The sequence below is a fragment of the Zosterops lateralis genome (assembly GCF_965231275.1).
Source record: "Zosterops lateralis genome assembly, chromosome: 5".
Taxonomy (NCBI): domain Eukaryota; kingdom Metazoa; phylum Chordata; class Aves; order Passeriformes; family Zosteropidae; genus Zosterops; species Zosterops lateralis.
In genome coordinates, this window is record NC_139766.1 from 1,476,991 (window position 1) to 1,496,628 (window position 19,638).

Sequence of the window (19,638 nt, forward strand, 5' to 3'; positions counted from 1 at the left end):
TTTTCCAGAAAGTTTTTTGGGAAAGGCTCTTTGGAAATGTTTTTCGGGAAGTTTCTTCGGGATGGTTTTTGTTTGTTTTTTTTTTTTTTTTTTTTTTTTTTTGGGGGATGGGAAGATTTAGGTGAGAGATTCAGGAACATATTTTGGGAAGGGGCTTGGGGAAGGTGTTTCGGGAAGGTTTTTTGGGATGGGGAGATTTGGGTGAGAGATTCAGGAAGATGTTTTGGGAAAGGTGTTCTGGAAAAGTATTTTGGGAAGGTTTTTCTGGAAACCTTTTTTTGGGGAAGGTTTTTGAGGAAGGTTTTTGGGGAAGGTTTTTGGGGAAGGTTTTTGGGGAAGGTTTTTGGGGAAGGTTTTTGGGGAAGGTTTTTGGGGAAGGTTTTTGGGGAAGGTTTTTGGGGAAGGCATTCTGGGACAGATTTTCCAGAAAGGTGTTTCAGGAAGGTGTTTCAGGAAGGTTTTTTGGGAAACTTTTCGGGGAAGGTTTTTTGGGGAAGGTTTTTCAGGGAAGGTTTTTGGGGGAAGGTTTTTTGGGAAAGGTGTTTCAGGAAGGTTTTTGAGATGGGGAGATTCAGGTGAGAGACCCAGGGAGATGCTTTGGGAAGGTGTTTCGGGAAGGTTTTTTGGGAAACTTTTCAAGGAAGGTTTTTTGGGGAAGGTGTTTGGGGAAGGTGTTTCAGGAAGGTCCTTTGGGATGGAGAGATTTGAATGAGAGATTCAGGAAGATGCTTTGGGAAGGTTTTTTGGGAAGGTTTTAGGGGAAAGTATTTCAGGAAGGTTTTTTGGGATGAGGAAAGAATTTTGGGAAGATTTTGGGGGAAAGTTTTTCTGGAAAGGTGTTTCAGGAAGGTTTTTGGGAAGGTTTTCTGGGAAGTTTTTTGGGGAAGATTTTTTAGGGAAGGTGTTTTGGGGAAGGTTTTCCAGAAAGATTTTCAGGAAGGTTCTTTGAGATGGGGAGATTCAGGTGAGAGATCCCGGGAGATGCTTTGGGAAGGGGTTTCGGGAAGGTTTTTCGGGAAAGATTCTTTGGGAAGGTTTTTCCAGGAAGATTTTTCAGGAAGGGTTTTGGGGAAGGTTTTTGGGGAAGGTGTTTCAGGAATGTTTTTTGGGATGGGGAAAGTATTTCGGGAAGGTTTTGGGAGAAGATTTTTCCAGGAACGTTTTTCAGGAAGGTTTTTTGGGAAACTTTTCGAGGAAGGTTTTTTGAGGAAGGTTTTTCAGGGAAGGTTTTTGGGAAGATTTTTTGGGATGGGGAGATTTGGGTGAGAGATCCAGGAAGACGCTTTGGGAAAGGTGTTCCGGAAAAGTATTTTGGGAAGGTTTTTCTGGAAACCTTTTTTTGGGGAAGGTTTTTGGGGAAGGTTTTTGGGGAAGGTTTTTGGGGAAGGTTTTTGGGGAAGGTTTTTGGGGAAGGTTTTTGGGGAAGGTTTTTGGGGAAGGTTTTTGGGGAAGGTTTTTGGGGAAGGTTTTTGGGGAAGGCATTCTGGGACAGATTTTCCAGAAAGGTGTTTCAGGAAGGTGTTTCAGGAAGGTTTTTTGGGAAACTTTTCAGGGAAGGTTTTTTGGGGAAGGTTTTTCAGGGAAGGTTTTTGGGGGAAGGTTTTTTGGGAAACTTTTCAAGGAAGGTTTTTTTGGGGAAGGTGTTTGGGGAAGGTGTTTCAGGAAGGTTCTTTGGGATGGAGAGATTTGAATGAGAGATTCAGGAAGATGCTTTGGGAAGGTTTTTTTGGGGAAGGTGTTTTGGGGAAGGTGTTTCAGGAAGGTTCTTTGGGATGAGGAAAGTATTTTGGGAAGATTTTGGGGGAAAGTTTTTCTGGAAAGGTGTTTCAGGAAGGTTTTTGGGAAGGTTTTCTGGAAAGTTTTTTGGGGAAGATTTTTTAGGGAAGGTGTTTTGGGGAAGGTTTTCCAGAAAGATTTTCAGGAAGGTTTTTGAGATGGGGAGATTCAGGTGAGAGATCCCGGGAGATGCTTTGGGAAGGGGTTTCGGGAAGGTTTTTCGGGAAAGATTCTTTGGGAAGGTTTTTCCAGGAAGGTTTTTCAGGAAGGTTTTTGGGGAAGGTTTTTGGGGAAGGTGTTTCAGGAATGTTTTTTGGGATGGGGAAAGTATTTCTGGAAGGTTTTGGGGGAAAGTTTTTCCAGGAACGTTTTTCAGGAAGGTTTTTTGGGAAACTTTTCGAGGAAGGTTTTTTGAGGAAGGTTTTTCAGGGAAGGTTTTTGGGGAAGATTTTTTGGGATGGAGAGATTTGAATGAGAGATTCAGGAAGGTTTTTTGGGAAGGTTTTTTGGGAAGGTTTTAGGGGAAGGTATTTTAGGAACGTTCTTTGGGATGAGGAAAGTATTTTGGGAAGGTTTTGGGGGAAAGTTTTTCTGGAAAGGTGTTTCAGGAAGGTTTTTGGGAAGGTTTTCCGGAAAGTTTTTTGGGGAAAGTGTTTGGGGAAGGTTTTTCAAGAAGATTTTTCAGGAAGGTTTTTGGGGAAGGTTTTTTGGGAAGGTGTTTCAGGAACGTTTTTTGGGATGGGAAAAGTATTTCAGGAAGGTTTTTTGGGAGAAGATTTTTCCAGGAATGTTTTTCAGGAAGGTTTTTTTGGGAAACTTTTCGAGGAAGGTTTTTTGAGGAAGGTTTTTCAGGGAAGGTTTTTGGGAAGATTTTTTGGGATGGGGAGATTCGGGTGAGAGATCCAGGAAGACGCTTTGGGAAAGGTGTTCCGGAAAAGTATTTTGGGAAGGTTTTTCTGGAAACCTTTTTTTGGGGAAGGTTTTTGGGGAAGGTTTTTGGGGAAGGTTTTTGAGAAAGGCATTCTGGGACAGATTTTCCAGAAAGGTTTTTCAGGAAGGTTTTTTGGGAAGGTTTTTTGGGATGGGGAAATTCAGGTGAGAGATCCCGGGAGATGCTTTGGGAAGGGGTTTCGGGAAGGTTTTTCGGGAAAGATTCTTTGGGAAGGTTTTTCCAGGAAGGTTTTTCAGGAAGGGTTTTGGGGAAGGTGTTTTGGGAAGGTTTTTCAGGAATGTTTTTTGGGATGGGGAAAGTATTTCGGGAAGGTTTTTTGGAGAAGATTTTTCCAGGAACGTTTTTCAGGGAAGGTTTTTTGGGAAACTTTTCGAGGAAGGTTTTTTGAGGAAGGTTTTTCAGGGAAGGTTTTTGGGGAAGGTTTTTTGGGATGGGGAGATTTGAGTGAGAGATCCAGGAAGACGCTTTGGGAAAGGTGTTCCGGAAAAGTATTTTGGGAAGGTTTTTCTGGAAACCTTTTTTTGGGGAAGGTTTTTGGGGAAGGTTTTTGGGGAAGGTTTTTGGGGAAGGTTTTTGGGGAAGGTTTTTGGGGAAGGTTTTTGGGGAAGGTTTTTGGGGAAGGTTTTTGGGGAAGGTTTTTGGGGAAGGTTTTTGGGGAAGGTTTTTGGGGAAGGTTTTTGGGGAAGGTTTTTGGGGAAGGTTTTTGGGGAAGGTTTTTGGGGAAGGCATTCTGGGACAGATTTTCCAGAAAGGTTTTTCAGGAAGGTGTTTCAGGAAGGTTTTTTGGGAAACTTTTCAGGGAAGGTTTTTTGGGGAAGGTTTTTCAGGGAAGGTTTTTGGGGGAAGGTTTTTTGGGAAAGGTGTTTCAGGAAGGTTTTTGAGATGGGGAGATTCATGTGAGAGACCCAGGGAGATGCTTTGGGAAGGTGTTTCGGGAAGGTTTTTTGGGAAACTTTTCAAGGAAGGTTTTTTTGGGGAAGGTGTTTGGGGAAGGTGTTTCAGGAAGGTTTTTTGGGATGGAGAGATTTGAATGAGAGATTCAGGAAGATGCTTTGGGAAGGTTTTTGGGGAAGGTTTTAGGGGAAAGTATTTCAGGAAGGTTTTTTGGGATGGGGAAAGTATTTTGGGAAGGTTTTGGGGGAAAGTTTTTCTGGAAAGGTGTTTCAGGAAGGTTTTTGGGAAGGTTTTCTGGAAAGTTTTTTGGGGAAGATTTTTTAGGGAAGGTGTTTTGGGGAAGGTTTTCCAGAAAGATTTTCAGGAAGGTTCTTTGAGATGGGGAGATTCAGGTGAGAGATCCCGGGAGATGCTTTGGGAAGGTGTTTCGGGAAGGTTTTTTGGGAAAGATTCTTTGGGAAGGTTTTTCCAGGAAGGTTTTTCAGGAAGGTTTTTGGGGAAGGTGTTTTGGGGAAGGTGTTTCAGGAAGGTTTTTTGGGATGAGGAAAGTATTTCGGGAAGGTTTTGGGGGAAAGTTTTTCTGGAAAGGTGTTTCAGGAAGGTTTTTGGGAAGGTTTTCTGGAAAGTTTTTTGGGGAAGATTTTTTAGGGAAGGTGTTTTGGGGAAGGTTTTCCAGAAAGATTTTCAGGAAGGTTTTTGGGATGGGGAGATTCAGGTGAGAGATCCCGGGAGATGCTTTGGGAAGGGGTTTCGGGAAGGTTTTTCGGGAAAGATTCTTTGGGAAGGTTTTTCAAGAAGATTTTTCAGGAAGGTTTTTGGGGAAGGTTTTTTGGGGAAGGTTTTTCAGGAAGGTTTTTTGGGATGGGAAAAGTATTTCGGGAAGGTTTTGGAGGAAGATTTTTCCAGGAACGTTTTTCAGGAAGGTTTTTTGGGAAACTTTTCGGGGAAGGTTTTTTGAGGAAGGTTTTTCAGGGAAGGTTTTTGGGAAGATTTTTTGGGATGGGGAGATTTGGGTGAGAGATCCAGGAAGACGCTTTGGGAAAGGTGTTCCGGAAAAGTATTTTGGGAAGGTTTTTCTGGAAACCTTTTTTTGGGGAAGGTTTTTGGGGAAGGTTTTTGGGGAAGGTTTTTGGGGAAGGTTTTTGGGGAAGGTTTTTGGGGAAGGTTTTTGGGGAAGGTTTTTGGGGAAGGCATTCTGGGACAGATTTTCCAGAAAGGTGTTTCAGGAAGGTGTTTCAGGAAGGTTTTTTGGGAAACTTTTCGGGGAAGGTTTTTTGGGGAAGGTTTTTCAGGGAAGGTTTTTGGGGGAAGGTTTTTTGGGAAAGGTGTTTCAGGAAGGTTTTTGAGATGGGGAGATTCATGTGAGAGACCCAGGGAGATGCTTTGGGAAGGTGTTTTGGGAAGGTTTTTTGGGAAACTTTTCAAGGAAGGTTTTTTTGGGGAAGGTGTTTGGGGAAGGTGTTTCAGGAAGGTTCTTTGGGATGGAGAGATTTGAATGAGAGATTCAGGAAGATGCTTTGGGAAGGTTTTTGGGGAAGGTTTTAGGGGAAAGTATTTCAGGAAGGTTTTTTGGGATGAGGAAAGTATTTTGGGAAGATTTTGGGGGAAAGTTTTTCTGGAAAGGTGTTTCAGGAAGGTTTTTGGGAAGGTTTTCTGGAAAGTCTTTTGGGGAAAGTGTTTGGGGAGGGTTCTTTGAGAAGGTTTTTCAGGAAAGGTTTTTGTGAAGATTTTTTGGGATGGGAAAATTCAGGTGAGAGATCCGGGGAGATGCTTTGGGAAGAAAATTTGGGGAAGATGTTCCACGAAGACGCTTCGGAGAAAAGATTTGTGGCCGAGCTCGGGGACACCCTGGGCGGGCAAAGGGGGACAGGGAGGGGACAGGGAGGGGACAGGGAGGGGACAGGGAGGGGACAGAGAGGGGACAGAGAGGGGACAGGAGGGGACAGAGAGGGGACAGAGAGGGGACAGGGAGGGGACAAGGAGGGGACAGGAGGGGACAGGGAGGGGACAGGGAGGGGACAGGGAGGGGACAGAGAGGGGACAGGGAGGGGACAGGAGGGGACAGGGAGGGGACAGGGAGGGGACAGGGAGGGGACAGAGAGGGGACAGGGAGGGGACAAGGAGGGGACAGGGAGGAGGGGACAGGAGGGAGGGGACAGGGAGGGGACAGGGAGGGGACAAGGAGGGGACAAGGAGGGGACAGAGAGGGGACAGAGAGGGGACAGGGAGGGGACAGGGAGGGGACAAGGAGGGGACAGAGAGGGGACAGAGAGGGGACAGAGAGGGGACAAGGAGGGGACAGGAGGGGACAGGGAGGGGACAGGAGGGAGGGGACAGAGAGGGGACAGGGAGGGGACAGGAGGGGACAGAGAGGGGACAGAGAGGGGACAGGGAGGGGACAAGGAGGGGACAGAGAGGGGACAGAGAGGGGACAGAGAGGGGACAAGGAGGGGACAGGAGGGGACAGGGAGGGGACAGGGAGGGGACAGGGAGGGGACAGAGAGGGGACAGGGAGGGGACAGGAGGGGACAGGGAGGGGACAGGGAGGGGACAGGGAGGGGACAGAGAGGGGACAGGGAGGGGACAAGGAGGGGACAGGGAGGAGGGGACAGGAGGGAGGGGACAGGGAGGGGACAGGGAGGGGACAAGGAGGGGACAAGGAGGGGACAGAGAGGGGACAGAGAGGGGACAGGGAGGGGACAGGGAGGGGACAGGAGGGGACAGAGAGGAGGGGACAGGAGGGGACAGAGAGGAGGGGACAGGAGGGAGGGGACAGAGAGGGGACAGAGAGGGGACAAGGAGGGGACAGGGAGGGGACAGGGAGGGGACAAGGAGGGGACAGAGAGGGGACAGAGAGGGGACAGGGAGGGGACAGAGAGGGGACAGGGAGGGGACAAGGAGGGGACAGGGAGGAGGGGACAGGAGGGAGGGGACAGGGAGGGGACAGGGAGGGGACAGGGAGGAGGGGACAGAGAGGAGGGGACAGGGAGGGGTGAGGAGGAGGGGACAGGGAGGGGACAGGGAGGGAGGACAGGGAGGGGACAGGGAGGGGACAAGGAGGGGACAGAGAGGAGGGGACAGGGAGGGCATAAGGAGGAGGGGACAGGGAGGGGACAGTGCCACCTCCACCTGCCGCCCCCTGCAGTACCCGCGGCCGCCACCGGGTGGCGCGGTGGTGCCGCAGTGAGCCCGGGCCCGGGGGCTCCGGGATCTTCCAATCCCGGGATAAAAACCGGGACAGGGAGAGAAACCCCAAACAGAGAGACCCCCCAGGGATCCCCCAAAGGGAGGAGCCGGAATTCCCGGGGGTGGGATTGGGGGGTGGGGGGGTCTGGGATTGGGGTGTCCAAAAATGAGGGATTTGGGCGTCCAAGGATGGGGGATCTGGGATTGGGGTGTCCAAAAATGAGGGATTTGGGAGTCCAGGGACGGGGGATTTGGGATTGGGTATCCAAGGATGAGGGATTTGGGATTGGGGTGTCCAAAAATGAGGGATTTGGGTGTCCAGGGATGGAGGATTTGGGATTGGGGTGTCCAGGGATATCCAAAAATGCGGGATTTGGGAATCCAAGGATTTGGGATTGGGGTGTCCAAGGATGAGGGATTTGGGTGTCCAAAAATGACGGATTTGGGATTGGGGTGTCCAAGGATGGGGGATTTGGGATTGGGGTGTCCAGGGATGGGGGACTGGGGTATCCAGGGATGGGGGATTTGGGATTGGGGTATCCAAGGATGGGGGATTTGGGAGTCCAGGGATGGGGGATTTGGGATTGGGGTATCCAGGGATGGGGGATTTGGGATTGGGGTATCCAAGGATGGGGGATTTGGGAGTCCAGGGATGGGGGATTTGGGATTGGGGTATCCAAGGATGGGGGATTTGGGAGTCCAGGGATGGGGGATTTGGGATTGGGGTGTCCAGGGATGGGGGATTTGGGATTGGGGTATCCAAAAATGAGGAATTTGCAGCATCGGGATGTTCCTTGGGGGGATCCTGATCCAGGAATGTGTTCCCACTCAAATTAAAATAAAATAAAATAAAATAAAATAAAATAAAATAAAATAAAATGAGAAATATAAAATAAAATAAAAATGTAAAAAAATAAAATAAAATAAAAAATAATTTTAAAAAATTAAATTAAAATAAATAAATAAATAAATAAATAAATAAATGAAATATATAAAATAAAAATAAAATAAAGCAAACCCCCCCCAAAATGTGGTGGGAGGGAGCTCTAAGGAAAATCATCACATTAATTATTGGGAGTTTAATTATCACTGCTAATTAGGGGAGAGGCTGTTTAGGATTAATGCAAGGGGGGAAATAATTATTTGGAGGGGTCATTTGGGGGGAAAAATAAAAAAAAAATTAAAAAATCAATGTTTGGGGTGAATTAATGTCAATTTTGGGGGGTAAATTTTGTCATCAAAAAGGGGGGAATTTATTGGGGGAAGAAATTTTCTGCCCAGGGAAATGTTCAGGGTTAAATATTGAAGGGAAATAATTTGGGAGGGAAAATATCGGGGATTAAAAATGGGGGGAAATGATTGAGGGGGAAATTTGGGGGGGAAAATCAAGGACTGAATAATGGGGGGAAAAAAAAGAGGATTAAATAATGAGGATAAATTAAGGATTAAATAATGGGGGAAAATTAAGGATTAAATAATGGGGGGAAAATTGTGGATTAAATAATGAGGATAAATTAAGGATTAAATAATGGGAGAAAATTAAGGATTAAATAATGGGGGAACAAATTAAGGATTAAATAATGGGGAGGAAAATCAAGGATTAAATAATGGGGAAAATCAAAGATTAAATAATGGGGGAAGAAATTGTGGATTAAATAATGGGGAGGGAAATCAAGGATTAAATAATGGGGAAACAAATTAAGGATTAAATAATGGGGGAAAAAAAAGAGGATTAAATAATGGGGATAAATTAAGGATTTAATAATGGGGGAAACAAATTAAGGATTAAATAATGGGGGAAAATTGTGGATTAAATAATGGGGGAAAAATCAAGGATTAAATAATGGGGATAAATTAAGGATTTAATAATGGGGGAAACAAATTAAGGATTAAATAATGGGGGAAAAAATCGTGGATTAAATAATGGGGATAAATTAAGGATTAAATAATGGGGGAACAAATTAAGGATTAAATAATGGGGGAAAATTGTGGATTAAATAATGGGGGGAAAAATCAAGGATTAAATAATGGGGATAAATTAAGGATTTAATAATGGGGGAACAAATTAAGGATTAAATAATGGGGGAAAATTGTGGATTAAATAATGGGGAGGGAAATCAAGGATTAAATAATGGGGGAAAAAATCAAGGATTAAATAATGGGGGAACAAATTGTGGATTAAATAATGGGGGGAACAAATTAAGGATTAAATAATTGGGGAACAAATTGTGGATTAAATAATGGGGGGGGAAACCCGAGGATTAATAATGGGGGAAGAAATTGTGGATTAAATAATGGGGAGGGAAATCAAGGATTAATAATGGAGGGAAAATCAAGGATTAAATAATGGGGGGGTTGTGACAAGGGGAAAATGATCACAGATTCAATTTTGGGGAATGAGGTGGGGGGGAAAATCCCAATGGGATCAAATCCCTGGAATAGAGTGGGGGGGGGAAATCCCAATGGGATCAAACCCCTGGAATAGAGTGGGGGGGAAAATCCCAATGGGATCAAACCCTGGAATAGAGTGGGGGGGGGAAAATCCCAATGGGATCAAACCCCTGGAATAGAGTGGGGGGGAAAATCCCAATGGGATCAAACCCCTGGAATAGAGTGGGGGGGGAAAATCCCAATGGGATCAAATCCCTGGAATAGAGTGGGGGGGGGGGGGAAATCCCAATGGGATCAAACCCTGGAATAGAATGGGGGGGACAATCCCAATGGGATCAAACCCTGGAATAGAGTGGGGGGGGGAAAATCCCAATGGGATCAAACCCTGGAATAGAGTGGGGGGGGGAAAATCCCAATGGGATCAAACCCTGGAATAGAGTGGGGGGGGGAAAATCCCAATGGGATCAAACCCTGGAATAGAGTGGGGGGGGGAAAATCCCAATGGGATCAAACCCTGGAATAGAGTGGGGGGGGGAAAATCCCAATGGGATCAAACCCTGGAATAGAGTGGGGGGGGGAAAATCCCAATGGGATCAAACCCTGGAATAGAGTGGGGGGGGGAAAATCCCAATGGGATCAAACCCTGGAATAGAGTGGGGGGGGGAAAATCCCAATGGGATCAAACCCCAGAATGGGATGGGGGGGACAATCCCATTGGGATCTAATCCCTGGGGGTGGTGGGGGGGCTGTGACTGGGGGGACAATCCCATTGGGATCTAATCCCTGGTGGGGAGGTTGTGACAAGGGGAAAACTGTCAGGAATTCAACATTAGGGAGTGGTGGTGGGGACAATCCCAATGGGATCAAACCCCAGAATGGGATAGTGGGGGGGACAATCCCAATGGGATCAAACCCCAGAATGGGATAGTGGGGGGGACAATCCCAATGGGATCAAACCCCGAAATAAAGTGGGGGGGACAATCCCAATGGGATCCACCCCTGGAAAAAAATAGGGGGGGGGGACAATCCCATTAGAATCAAACCCCAGAATGGGGTGGGGGGGACAATCCCAATGGGATCAAACCCGGGAATAGAGTGGGGGGGGTCGTGCCAAGAATAAAACCATCCCGGCTGGAATTTTGGGGACCGGGGGGGGGGGGGGGGGGGGCGGAAATCCCATTGGGATCAAATCCCTGGGGCTGTGAGTGGGGGGGGACAAGGACAATCCCATTGGGATCAAACCCCGGAATGGGATAGTGGGGGGGACTGTGACTGGGGGGACAATCCTAATGGGATCAAACCCTGGAATAGAGTGGGGGGGTTATGACAAGGAGAAAATGATCCCGGCTGGAATTTTGGGGAGGGGGGGGGGGTCACAATCCCATTGAGATCCAGACTGGGAATGGGGTGGGGGGGGACAATCCCAATGGGATCAAATCCCAGAATGGGATGGTGGGTGGGCTGTGAATGGGGATACAATCCCATCGGGAAAAAATCTCTGGAATACAGGGGGGGGGGACAACCCCAATGGGATCAAACCCCTGGAATAGAGTGGGGGAAAAATCCCATTGGGATCAAACCCCAGAATGGGATGGGGGGGACAACCCCATTAGAATCAAACCCCAGAATAAAGTAGGGGGGACAATCCCATTGGGATCAAACCCCGAAATAAAGTGAGGGGGGACAATCCCATTGGGATCAAACCCCAGAATGGGATAGTGGGGGGGACTGTGACTGGGGGGGACAATCCCAATAGGATCAAATCCCTGGGGGTGATGGGGGGGCTCTGAGTGGGGGGGACAATCCTAATGGGATCAAACCCGGGAATAGAGTGGGGGGGGTCGTGCCAAGAATAAAACCATCCCGGCTGGAATTTTGGGGACCGGGGGTGGGGGGGAAAATCCCATTGGGATCAAATCCCTGGGGCTGTGAGTGGGGGGGACAATCCCATTAGGATCAAACCCCGAAATAAAGTAGAGGGGGGGACAATCCCATTAGGCTCAAACCCCGAAATAAAGTGGGGGAGGGACAATCCCAATGGGCTCAAACCCCGAAAAAAAGTAGGGGGGGGGAACAATCCCATTAGGATCAAACCCCAGAATGGGGTGGGGGGGACAATCCCATTAGGATCAAACCCCAGAATGGGATGGGGGGGACAATCCCAATGGAATTAAACCCCGAAAAAAAGTAGGGGGGGGGGGAACAATCCCATTAGGATCAAACCCCGAAAAAAAGTAGGGGGGGGGGGACAATCCCATTAGGATTAAACCCCGAAATAAAGTAGGGGGGGGGAAACAACCCCATTAGGCTCAAACCCCACAACACGCTCTGAAATAAAACTCCCCTCTAAAAAAAATTTTACCGAGCACCACCCCCTCCACCCACCACCTCAGAGGAGCTGAGAAACTCCCCAAAAACGAGAAAAACCCTCCAACAAAACCCCTAAACCCTCTTTTCTCCCTTTTTTTCCTTTCCAGATCAGCGGCGGCGGCAGCAAAGAAGAGAAAAAAAAAAAAAAAAAAAAAAAAAAAAAAAAGGAGGAGGAGAATAAAAAAAAAAAAAAAAAAAAAAAAAAAAAAAAAAAAAAAAAGGAGGAGGAGGATGAGGAGAGCGCTGCTGTGAGCTTTGCTCAGCTCAGCTCAGCTCGGGCTCCCGGCCAGGACTCGCACACGCTCCGGAGCCGGGCTGGGCTGGGCCGGGTCAGGAACCCCCCCGGAGCCTCTGAACTCGCGGGTGGGGGCGCTGGGGGTGGGTTTTTTTTTTTTTTTTTTTATTTTTTAAGGGGGGGGAACTGGCGGCTGGCCCAGCCCAGGCTTTCCCCGCCTCTATATAAACACACATTTGACTTTCCTTTTTGCCTCAAAGCGAACGGGGCGAGAGAGAGAGAGAGAGAGAGAGGAGAGAGGGGGATTGGAGCGCCGGCCCTGCCTCCTTTTTTTTTTTTTTTTTTTTTTTTTTAATTTTTTTTATTTTATTTTAGTTTTTTTATTTTTTTTTTCTCGGCTCTCTCTTCTCTCTCTCTCTTTCTCTTCTTTCTCTCTCTCTTTTTCTCTTCTTACTCCTTCTTTTTCTCTCCTTTTTTTCCTCTTTTTTTCTCTTCTTTTTCTCTCTCTTTCTCCCTCTTTCTCTCTCTCTTTTTCTCCTCTTTCTCTTTCTTTTTTTCGCCTTTTTCTCCCTCATTTTCTCTCCTTTTTCTCCCTCTTTTTCTCTCCTTTTTCTCTCTCTTTTTCTCCTCTTTCTCCTTCTTTTTCTCTCCTTTTTCTCTCTCTTTTTCTCCTCTTTCTCCTTCTTTTTCTCTCCTTTTTCTCCCTCTTTTTCTCTCCTTTTTTTCTCTTTTTCTCTCCTTTTTCTCCCTCTTTTTCTCTCCTTTTTCTCTCTTTTTTTCTTCTTTTTCTCCCTCCTTTTCTCTTCTTTTTCTCTCCTTTTTCTCCTTCTTTTTCTCTCTTTTTTTCCCCTCTTTCCCCCTCTTTTTCTCTCTCTTTTTTCTCTTCTTTCTCCCTCTTTTTCTCTCTTTTTTCTCTCCTTTCTCCCTCTTTTTCTCCCTCTTTCTTCTTCTCTCTTTCTCCTTTTTCTCTCCTCCTTCCCAGCCAAAAAATCCGGTGGAAAAACTCTCCCCAACAAGCGGCGGATCTGTATTTATAGCCAGATATTTTTATATATATTTATATATATATATTTATATCTATGTGGAGATAGAGAACCCGGCTCGCCGCCTTTTTGCTCTTGTAGATACAATTTGAATTCAACCTCGTGGCTGAATTAAGTTCTTTTTTTTTTAAATTATTCTTATTATTATTTGAATTTTTTTTTTTAATCTCGCTCATTTTCCCTCTTTTTTTCCCCCCTTTTTTTCCCCTTTCCCCCCCCCTTTTTTCCTCTTTTTTCCCCCTTTTTTCCCTTTTATTTTATATTTTTTCTTCCTTTTTTTTCTCCTGTGTGTGACTTTGCCTTGGGACTGAAGGAGCATCAGCACTTGGACTTTCTTTTTTTTTGGGATTTTTTAATTTATTTATTTTTTAACCGCCACTCCAGGATTTTTTCATATTTTTTTTTTTTCCTCCTTTTGCTACTTTTTTCACCCTTTTCCCCCCATTTTAAATTTTTTTTTTTTTGGGGGGGGGTGCTACTTTTCCTGTTATATTTTATTTCTTTTTCTCTTTTTCTCTTTCCTTCTTTCTTTCAGCACTTTTTTTTTATTTTCCCCCTTTTCCCCCTCATTCCTTATTTTTACCCCTTTTTTTCCCCCTTTTTACCCCCTTTTTTCCCCCTTTTCCCCCTTTTTTCCCCCTTTTTACCCCTTTTCCCCCCTTTTTTCCCCCTTTTCTCCCTCCTTATCAACTTTTACCCCTAAACCCCCCCCAACCCCACCTTAATTTAATATTTTTATTTTTTTTCCCCTCAAATTTTCTCTATTTTTCCCCCAAACAAACCCCCCATCACCTGTGGGACCTCCCAAACCATCTCTGAAGTGCTTTTCTCTTCTTCTTCTTCTTCTTCTTCTCTGTGACTTGGTGCCTGTCAAGGAGCTTTTTTTCTTTCTCTCCACCTCCTCCTTTTTTTATTTTTTTATTTTTTTATTTATTTATTTTTTATTTTTTATTATTTTATTTTTTATTTCTTTATTTTTTTTATTTTTTGATTTTTTGATTGTTTTATTCTTTTATTTATTATTTTTTATTTTTTTATTTTTTATTTCTTTTTCAATTTTTTATTTTTTTATTTTTTTATTTTTTATTTTTTATTTTTTATTTTTTATTTTTTATTTCTTTTTTTTTATTTCTTTATTCCTTTATTCCTTTATTATTTTATTTTTTTTACTTTTTATTTTTTATTATTTTATTTTTTAATTTTTATTTCTTTTTTTCTTTTTTCTTTTTTCTTTTTTCTTTTTTCTTTTTTCTCTTTTCCTTTTTTATTTCTTTATTTTTTAATTTTTAAAATTTTTTTTACTTTTTATTTCTTTATTTTTTATTTTTTACTTCTTTATTTTTCATTTCCTTCTTTCTTCCTTCCTTCCTTCCTTTCTTTCTTTCTTTCTTTCTTTCTTTCTTTCTTTCTTTCTTTCTTTCTTTCTTTCTTTCTTTCTTTCTTTCTTTCTTTCTTTCTTTCTTTCTTTCTTTTCTTTTTCTTTTTCTTTTTCTTTTTCTTTCTCTTTCTCTTTTTCTTTCTCTTTTTCTTTCTCTTTTTCTTTCTCTTTCTTTCCTTCCTTTTTCTTTTTTCCTTTCTCATTTCTTTATTTTTTTTTACCATATTTTTATCATTATTTTTTACCATTTTTTTATTATTTTTTATTATTTTTTTATATATATTTTCCTCCCCACGATGCTTTTCCCCAGCGTGGCGGTGGTGTCGGCTCTGGCCACCGTGGCGGTGTGTGTGGTGTGTGTGAGTTTGGTGGTGGCCGTGTCCCGGCAGCTGTGGCAGCTCCGCTGGGCCGCCACCCGCGACAGGAGCTGCAAACTGCCCCTGCCCCGCGGCTCCATGGGCTTCCCGCTCGTGGGGGAGACCTTCCACTGGCTGCTCCAGGTATTTATACTGTTATTTATTATTGGTATTATTTATTATTGCTATTATTGGTATTATTGTTATTGGTATTGGTATGGGGGGGGAGACCTTCCACTGGCTGCTACAGGTATTTATACTGTTATTTATTATTGGTATTATTGGTATTATTGGTATGGGGGGGAGACCTTCCACTGGCTGCTACAGGTAGTTACATTGTTTATTATTATTATTATTGGTATTATTGGTGTTGTTGGTATGGTGGGGGAGACCTTCCACTGGCTGCTGCAGGTAGTTACATTGTTTATTATTATTATTATTTATTATTGGTATTATTGGTATTATTGGTATTATTGGTATTATTGGTATGGTGGGGGAGACCTTCCACTGGCTGCTGCAGGTAGTTATATTGTTATTTATTATTATTATTTATTATTGGTATTATTGGTATTATTGTTATTGGTATTGGTATGGTGGGGGAGACCTTCCACTGGCTGCTCCAGGTACGGACAGGGGGTTATTTATATTGTTATTATTGTTATTATTATTGTTATTGTTATTGGTATGGTGGGGGAGATCTTCCACTGGCTGCTACAGGTAGTTATATTGGTATTTATTATTATTATTTATTATTGGTATTATTGGTATTATTGGTATGGTGGGGGAGACCTTCCACTGGCTGCTACAGGTATTTATACTGTTATTAATTATTGTTATTATTGTTATTATTATTGTTATTGTTATTGGTATGGGGGGGGAGACCTTCCACTGGCTGCTACAGGTAGTTATATTGGTATTTATTATTGGTATTATTGTTATTATTATTGGTATTATTGGTATGTTGGGGGAGACCTTCCACTGGCTGCTACAGGTATTTACATTGTTATTTATTATTATTATTTATTATTGGTATTATTGGTATTATTGTTATTGTTATTGGTATGGTGGGGGAGACCTTCCACTGGCTGCTACAGGTATTTATACTGTTCTTAATTATTGTTATTATTGTTATTATTATTGTTATTGTTATTGGTATGGGGGGGGAGACCTTCCACTGGCTGCTCCAGGTAGTTATATTGTTATTTATTATTATTATTTATTATTGGTATTATTGGTATTATTGGTATTGTTATTGGTATGGTGGGGGAGACCTTCCACTGGCTGCTACAGGTAACATTTATATTGTTTATTATTATTATTATTTATTATTGGTATTATTGGTATTATTGGTATTGGTATTGGTATGGTGGGGGAGACCTTCCACTGGCTGCTGCAGGTAGTTACATTGTTTATTATTATTATTATTTATTATTGTTATTATTGGTATTATTGTTATTGGTATTGGTATGGTGGGGGAGACCTTCCACTGGCTGCTGCAGGTAGTTACATTGTTATTTATTATTATTATTTATTATTGGTATTATTGGTATTATTGGTATTGTTGGTATTATTGGTATTATTGGTATTATTGGTATGGGGGGGGAGACCTTCCACTGGCTGCTACAGGTAGTTATATTGTTATTTATTATTGGTATTATTGTTATTTATTATTGGTATTGTGGGAGAGACCTTCCACTGGCTGCTCCAGGTATTTACATTGTTATTTATTATTATTATTTATTATTGGTATTATTGGTATTATTGGTATGGTGGGGGAGACCTTCCACTGGCTGCTGCAGGTAGTTACATTGTTTATTATTGGTATTATTTATTATTGGTATTATTGGTATTGTTGGTATGGGGGGGAGACCTTCCACTAGCTGCTCCAGGTATTGTTATTATTGTTATTATTATTATTATTACTATTATTTATTGGTATGGTGGGGGAGACCTTCCACTGGCTGCTACAGGTATTTATACTGTTATTAATTATTGTTATTATTGTTATTATTGTTATTATTATTGTTATTGGTATGGGGGGGGAGACCTTCCACTGGCTGCTCCAGGTAGTTATATTGGTATTTATTATTGGTATTATTGTTATTATTATTGGTATTATTGGTATGGGGGGGGAGACCTTCCACTGGCTGCTACAGGTAGTTATATTGTTTATTATTATTATTATTTATTATTGGTATTATTGGTATTATTGTTATTGGTATTGGTATGGTGGGGGAGACCTTCCACTGGCTGCTCCAGGTATTTATATTGGTATTAATTATTGTTATTATTGTTATTATTATTGGTATTATTGGTGTGGTGGGGGAGACCTTCCACTGGCTGCTCCAGGTATTTACATTGTTATTTATTATTGGTATTATTGTTATTATTATTGGTATGGTGGGGGAGACCTTCCACTGGCTGCTACAGGTAACATTTATATTGTTTATTATTATTATTATTTATTATTGGTATTATTGGTATTGGTATTGGTATGGGGGGGGAGACCTTCCACTGGCTGCTCCAGGTATTTACACTGTTTATTATTATTATTATTTATTATTGGTATTATTGGTATGGTGGGGGAGACCTTCCACTGGCTGCTCCAGGTAGTTATATTGTTATTTATTATTATTATTTATTATTGGTATTATTGGTATTATTGGTATGGTGGGGGAGACCGTCCACTGGCTGCTGCAGGTATTTATACTGGGATTATTTATTATTGTTATTATTGGTATTATTGGTATTATTGTTATGGTGGGGGAGACCTTCCACTGGCTGCTGGAGGTAACCGGGGGTTATTTATATTATTATTATTGTTATTATTGGTATTATTGGTATTATTGGTATGGGGGGGGAGACCTTCCACTGGCTGCTCCAGGTAGTTATATTGGGATTTATTATTGGTATTATTGTTATTATTATTGGTATTATTGGTATGGTGGGGGAGACCTTCCACTGGCTGCTCCAGGTATTTATACCGGGATTATTGGTATTTATTATTGTTATTATTGGTATTATTGGTATTATTGGTAATATTGGTATGGTGGGGGAGACCTTCCACTGGCTGCTGCAGGTAACCGGGGGGGTTATTTATTTTTATATTGTTATTATTATTTATTATGGTTAGTTATTGTTTTTCTCATCAGTAAGGAAAAGGGGGTTTTGTTGTTTATTATTATTGTTGTTATTATTATTTATTATTGTTAGTTATTGGTGGTGGTTTTCTTGTTGTTGGGTTTGGTTTAGTATTTTTTGTTATTTTTTTTCTTATTTTTTTCTTGTTATTTATTATTATTTTTTAAATTATTTTTATTTTTCTTATGATTTATTATTATTTTTTATTGTTTTTTTCTTATTGTTTATTATTATTTTTTATTGTTATTTTTTATTATTTTTATTATTTTTATTATTTTTTATTATTTTACTATTTATTTTTTTATTTTTTTATTATTTTATTATTTTACTATTTATTTTTTTATTTTTTTATTTTTTTATTTTTTCTTATTTTACTATTTATTTTTTATTTTTTTATTTTTTTTATTTTTATTTTTTATTGTTTTTGTTTCATTATTTTTTATTATTTTTCATTGTTATTTATTACTGTTTGTTATTATTCTAAATCATTTTTTATTATTATTTTTATTATTATTTTAATTTTTTACTATTATTATTATTTTATAATTATTTTATTATTTTTTATTATTATTTATTTTATTTTTTATTATTATTTTAAGAGTGTTTTGGGGGCTTTTTCGCGCTTTATATATATATATGTATCTATATGTGTGTATATATATATATTTATATGTATGTGTATATATATATATATATATATATGTATATATATATATATATATATTCCCCTTATATATTTATTATTTTTCGTGTCTCCACGTTCATTTTTCCCTCCCGGTTGCATCATGAACCTTCTCGGGTTTTGCATCCAACCCCCTTCCCTTCCCTTCCCTTCCTCCTCTGCCCTAAAACCCTAAAAAATCCTGATTCCCCCAAAAAAAACCCTAAAAAATCCTGATTCCCCCCAAAAACCCCTAAAAAATCCGGATTTCCCCCCAAAAAACCCTAAAAAACCCCTAAAAAATCCAGATCTCCCCCCCAAAAAAAACCCCTAAAAAAAAACCCCTAAAAAATCCTGATTCCCCCCCAAAAACCCTAAAAAAACCCCTAAAAAATCCGAATCTCCCCTAAAAAAATCCAGATCCCCCCCAAAAAAAAAACCCTAAAAAATCCGGATTCCCCCCAAAAAAACCCCTAAAAAATCCGAGTCTGGGATTTGGGGGGGGGATTTCCTTGTCGCCCCCAAAAAAACCCTAAAAAAATCCGGATCCCCCCCAAAAAAACCCTAAAAAATCCAGATCCACCCCAAAAAAACCCCTAAAAAATCCGGATTTCCCCCCCAAAAAAACCCTAAAAAATCCAAATTCCCTCCCTAAAAAAAACCCTAAAAATCTGGATTCCCCCCCAAAAAAAACCCTAAAACATCCAAATTCCCTCCCAAAAAAAACCCCTAAAAAATCCGGGTTTCCCCCCCAAAAAAACCCTAAAAAATCTGGATTTCCCCCCCCAAAAAAGTCCTAAAAAGTCCTGGTCCCCCCCCAAAAAAAACCCCTAAAAAATCTGGATTTCCCCCCCCAAAAAAAACTCTAAAAAAACCCCTAAAAAATCCAGATTCACCCCCCCAAAAAACCCCCTAAAAAATCCAGGTCCCTCCCCAAAAAAATAAATTAAAAATTAAAAGGAAGGAGAGGGATCCCCCCACTTTACTTAAAAAAAAAAAAAAAAAATTAAAAATAATTTAAAAATCCAGGAAAAAAAGGGAGGAAAAAATGCAGAGAGGGATCCCCCCCTTTTACCAAAAAAAAAAAAAAAAATTAAAAATCCAGGAGAAAAAAATGCAAAAAAAGGAGGAAAAAAATTGAGATTTTTTTTTTTTTTTATTCCTGGATGTGTTGGGAACTCAGAACATCCCAAGAGGGAACCCCCAAGGCGAGGGTTTTCCCCACCCTCCTCCTCCTTCTCCAGGAGAAAAAAAA

The 19,638-nt window shown here is 41.6% G+C and overlaps 1 protein-coding gene and 1 long non-coding RNA gene across 3 annotated transcripts in view; one reads left to right on the forward strand and one right to left on the reverse strand.

The window, feature by feature from the left end:
• The window catches only part of LOC310909700, a 534,801-nt gene that overhangs the window by 219,836 nt on the left and 295,327 nt on the right, over positions 1 to 19,638 (reverse strand). The window lies entirely within an intron of this gene.
• The window catches only part of CYP26B1 (cytochrome P450 family 26 subfamily B member 1), a 50,299-nt gene continuing 42,171 nt past the window's right edge, over positions 11,511 to 19,638 (forward strand). For both annotated transcript variants that reach the window (XM_083861701.1, XM_083861702.1), the window contains exon 1: positions 11,511 to 14,725. In XM_083861701.1, coding sequence (XP_083717827.1) covers positions 14,522 to 14,725 — 204 coding nt within the window. In that variant the 5' untranslated portion in view covers positions 11,511 to 14,521. The remainder of the gene's footprint in view (positions 14,726 to 19,638) is intronic.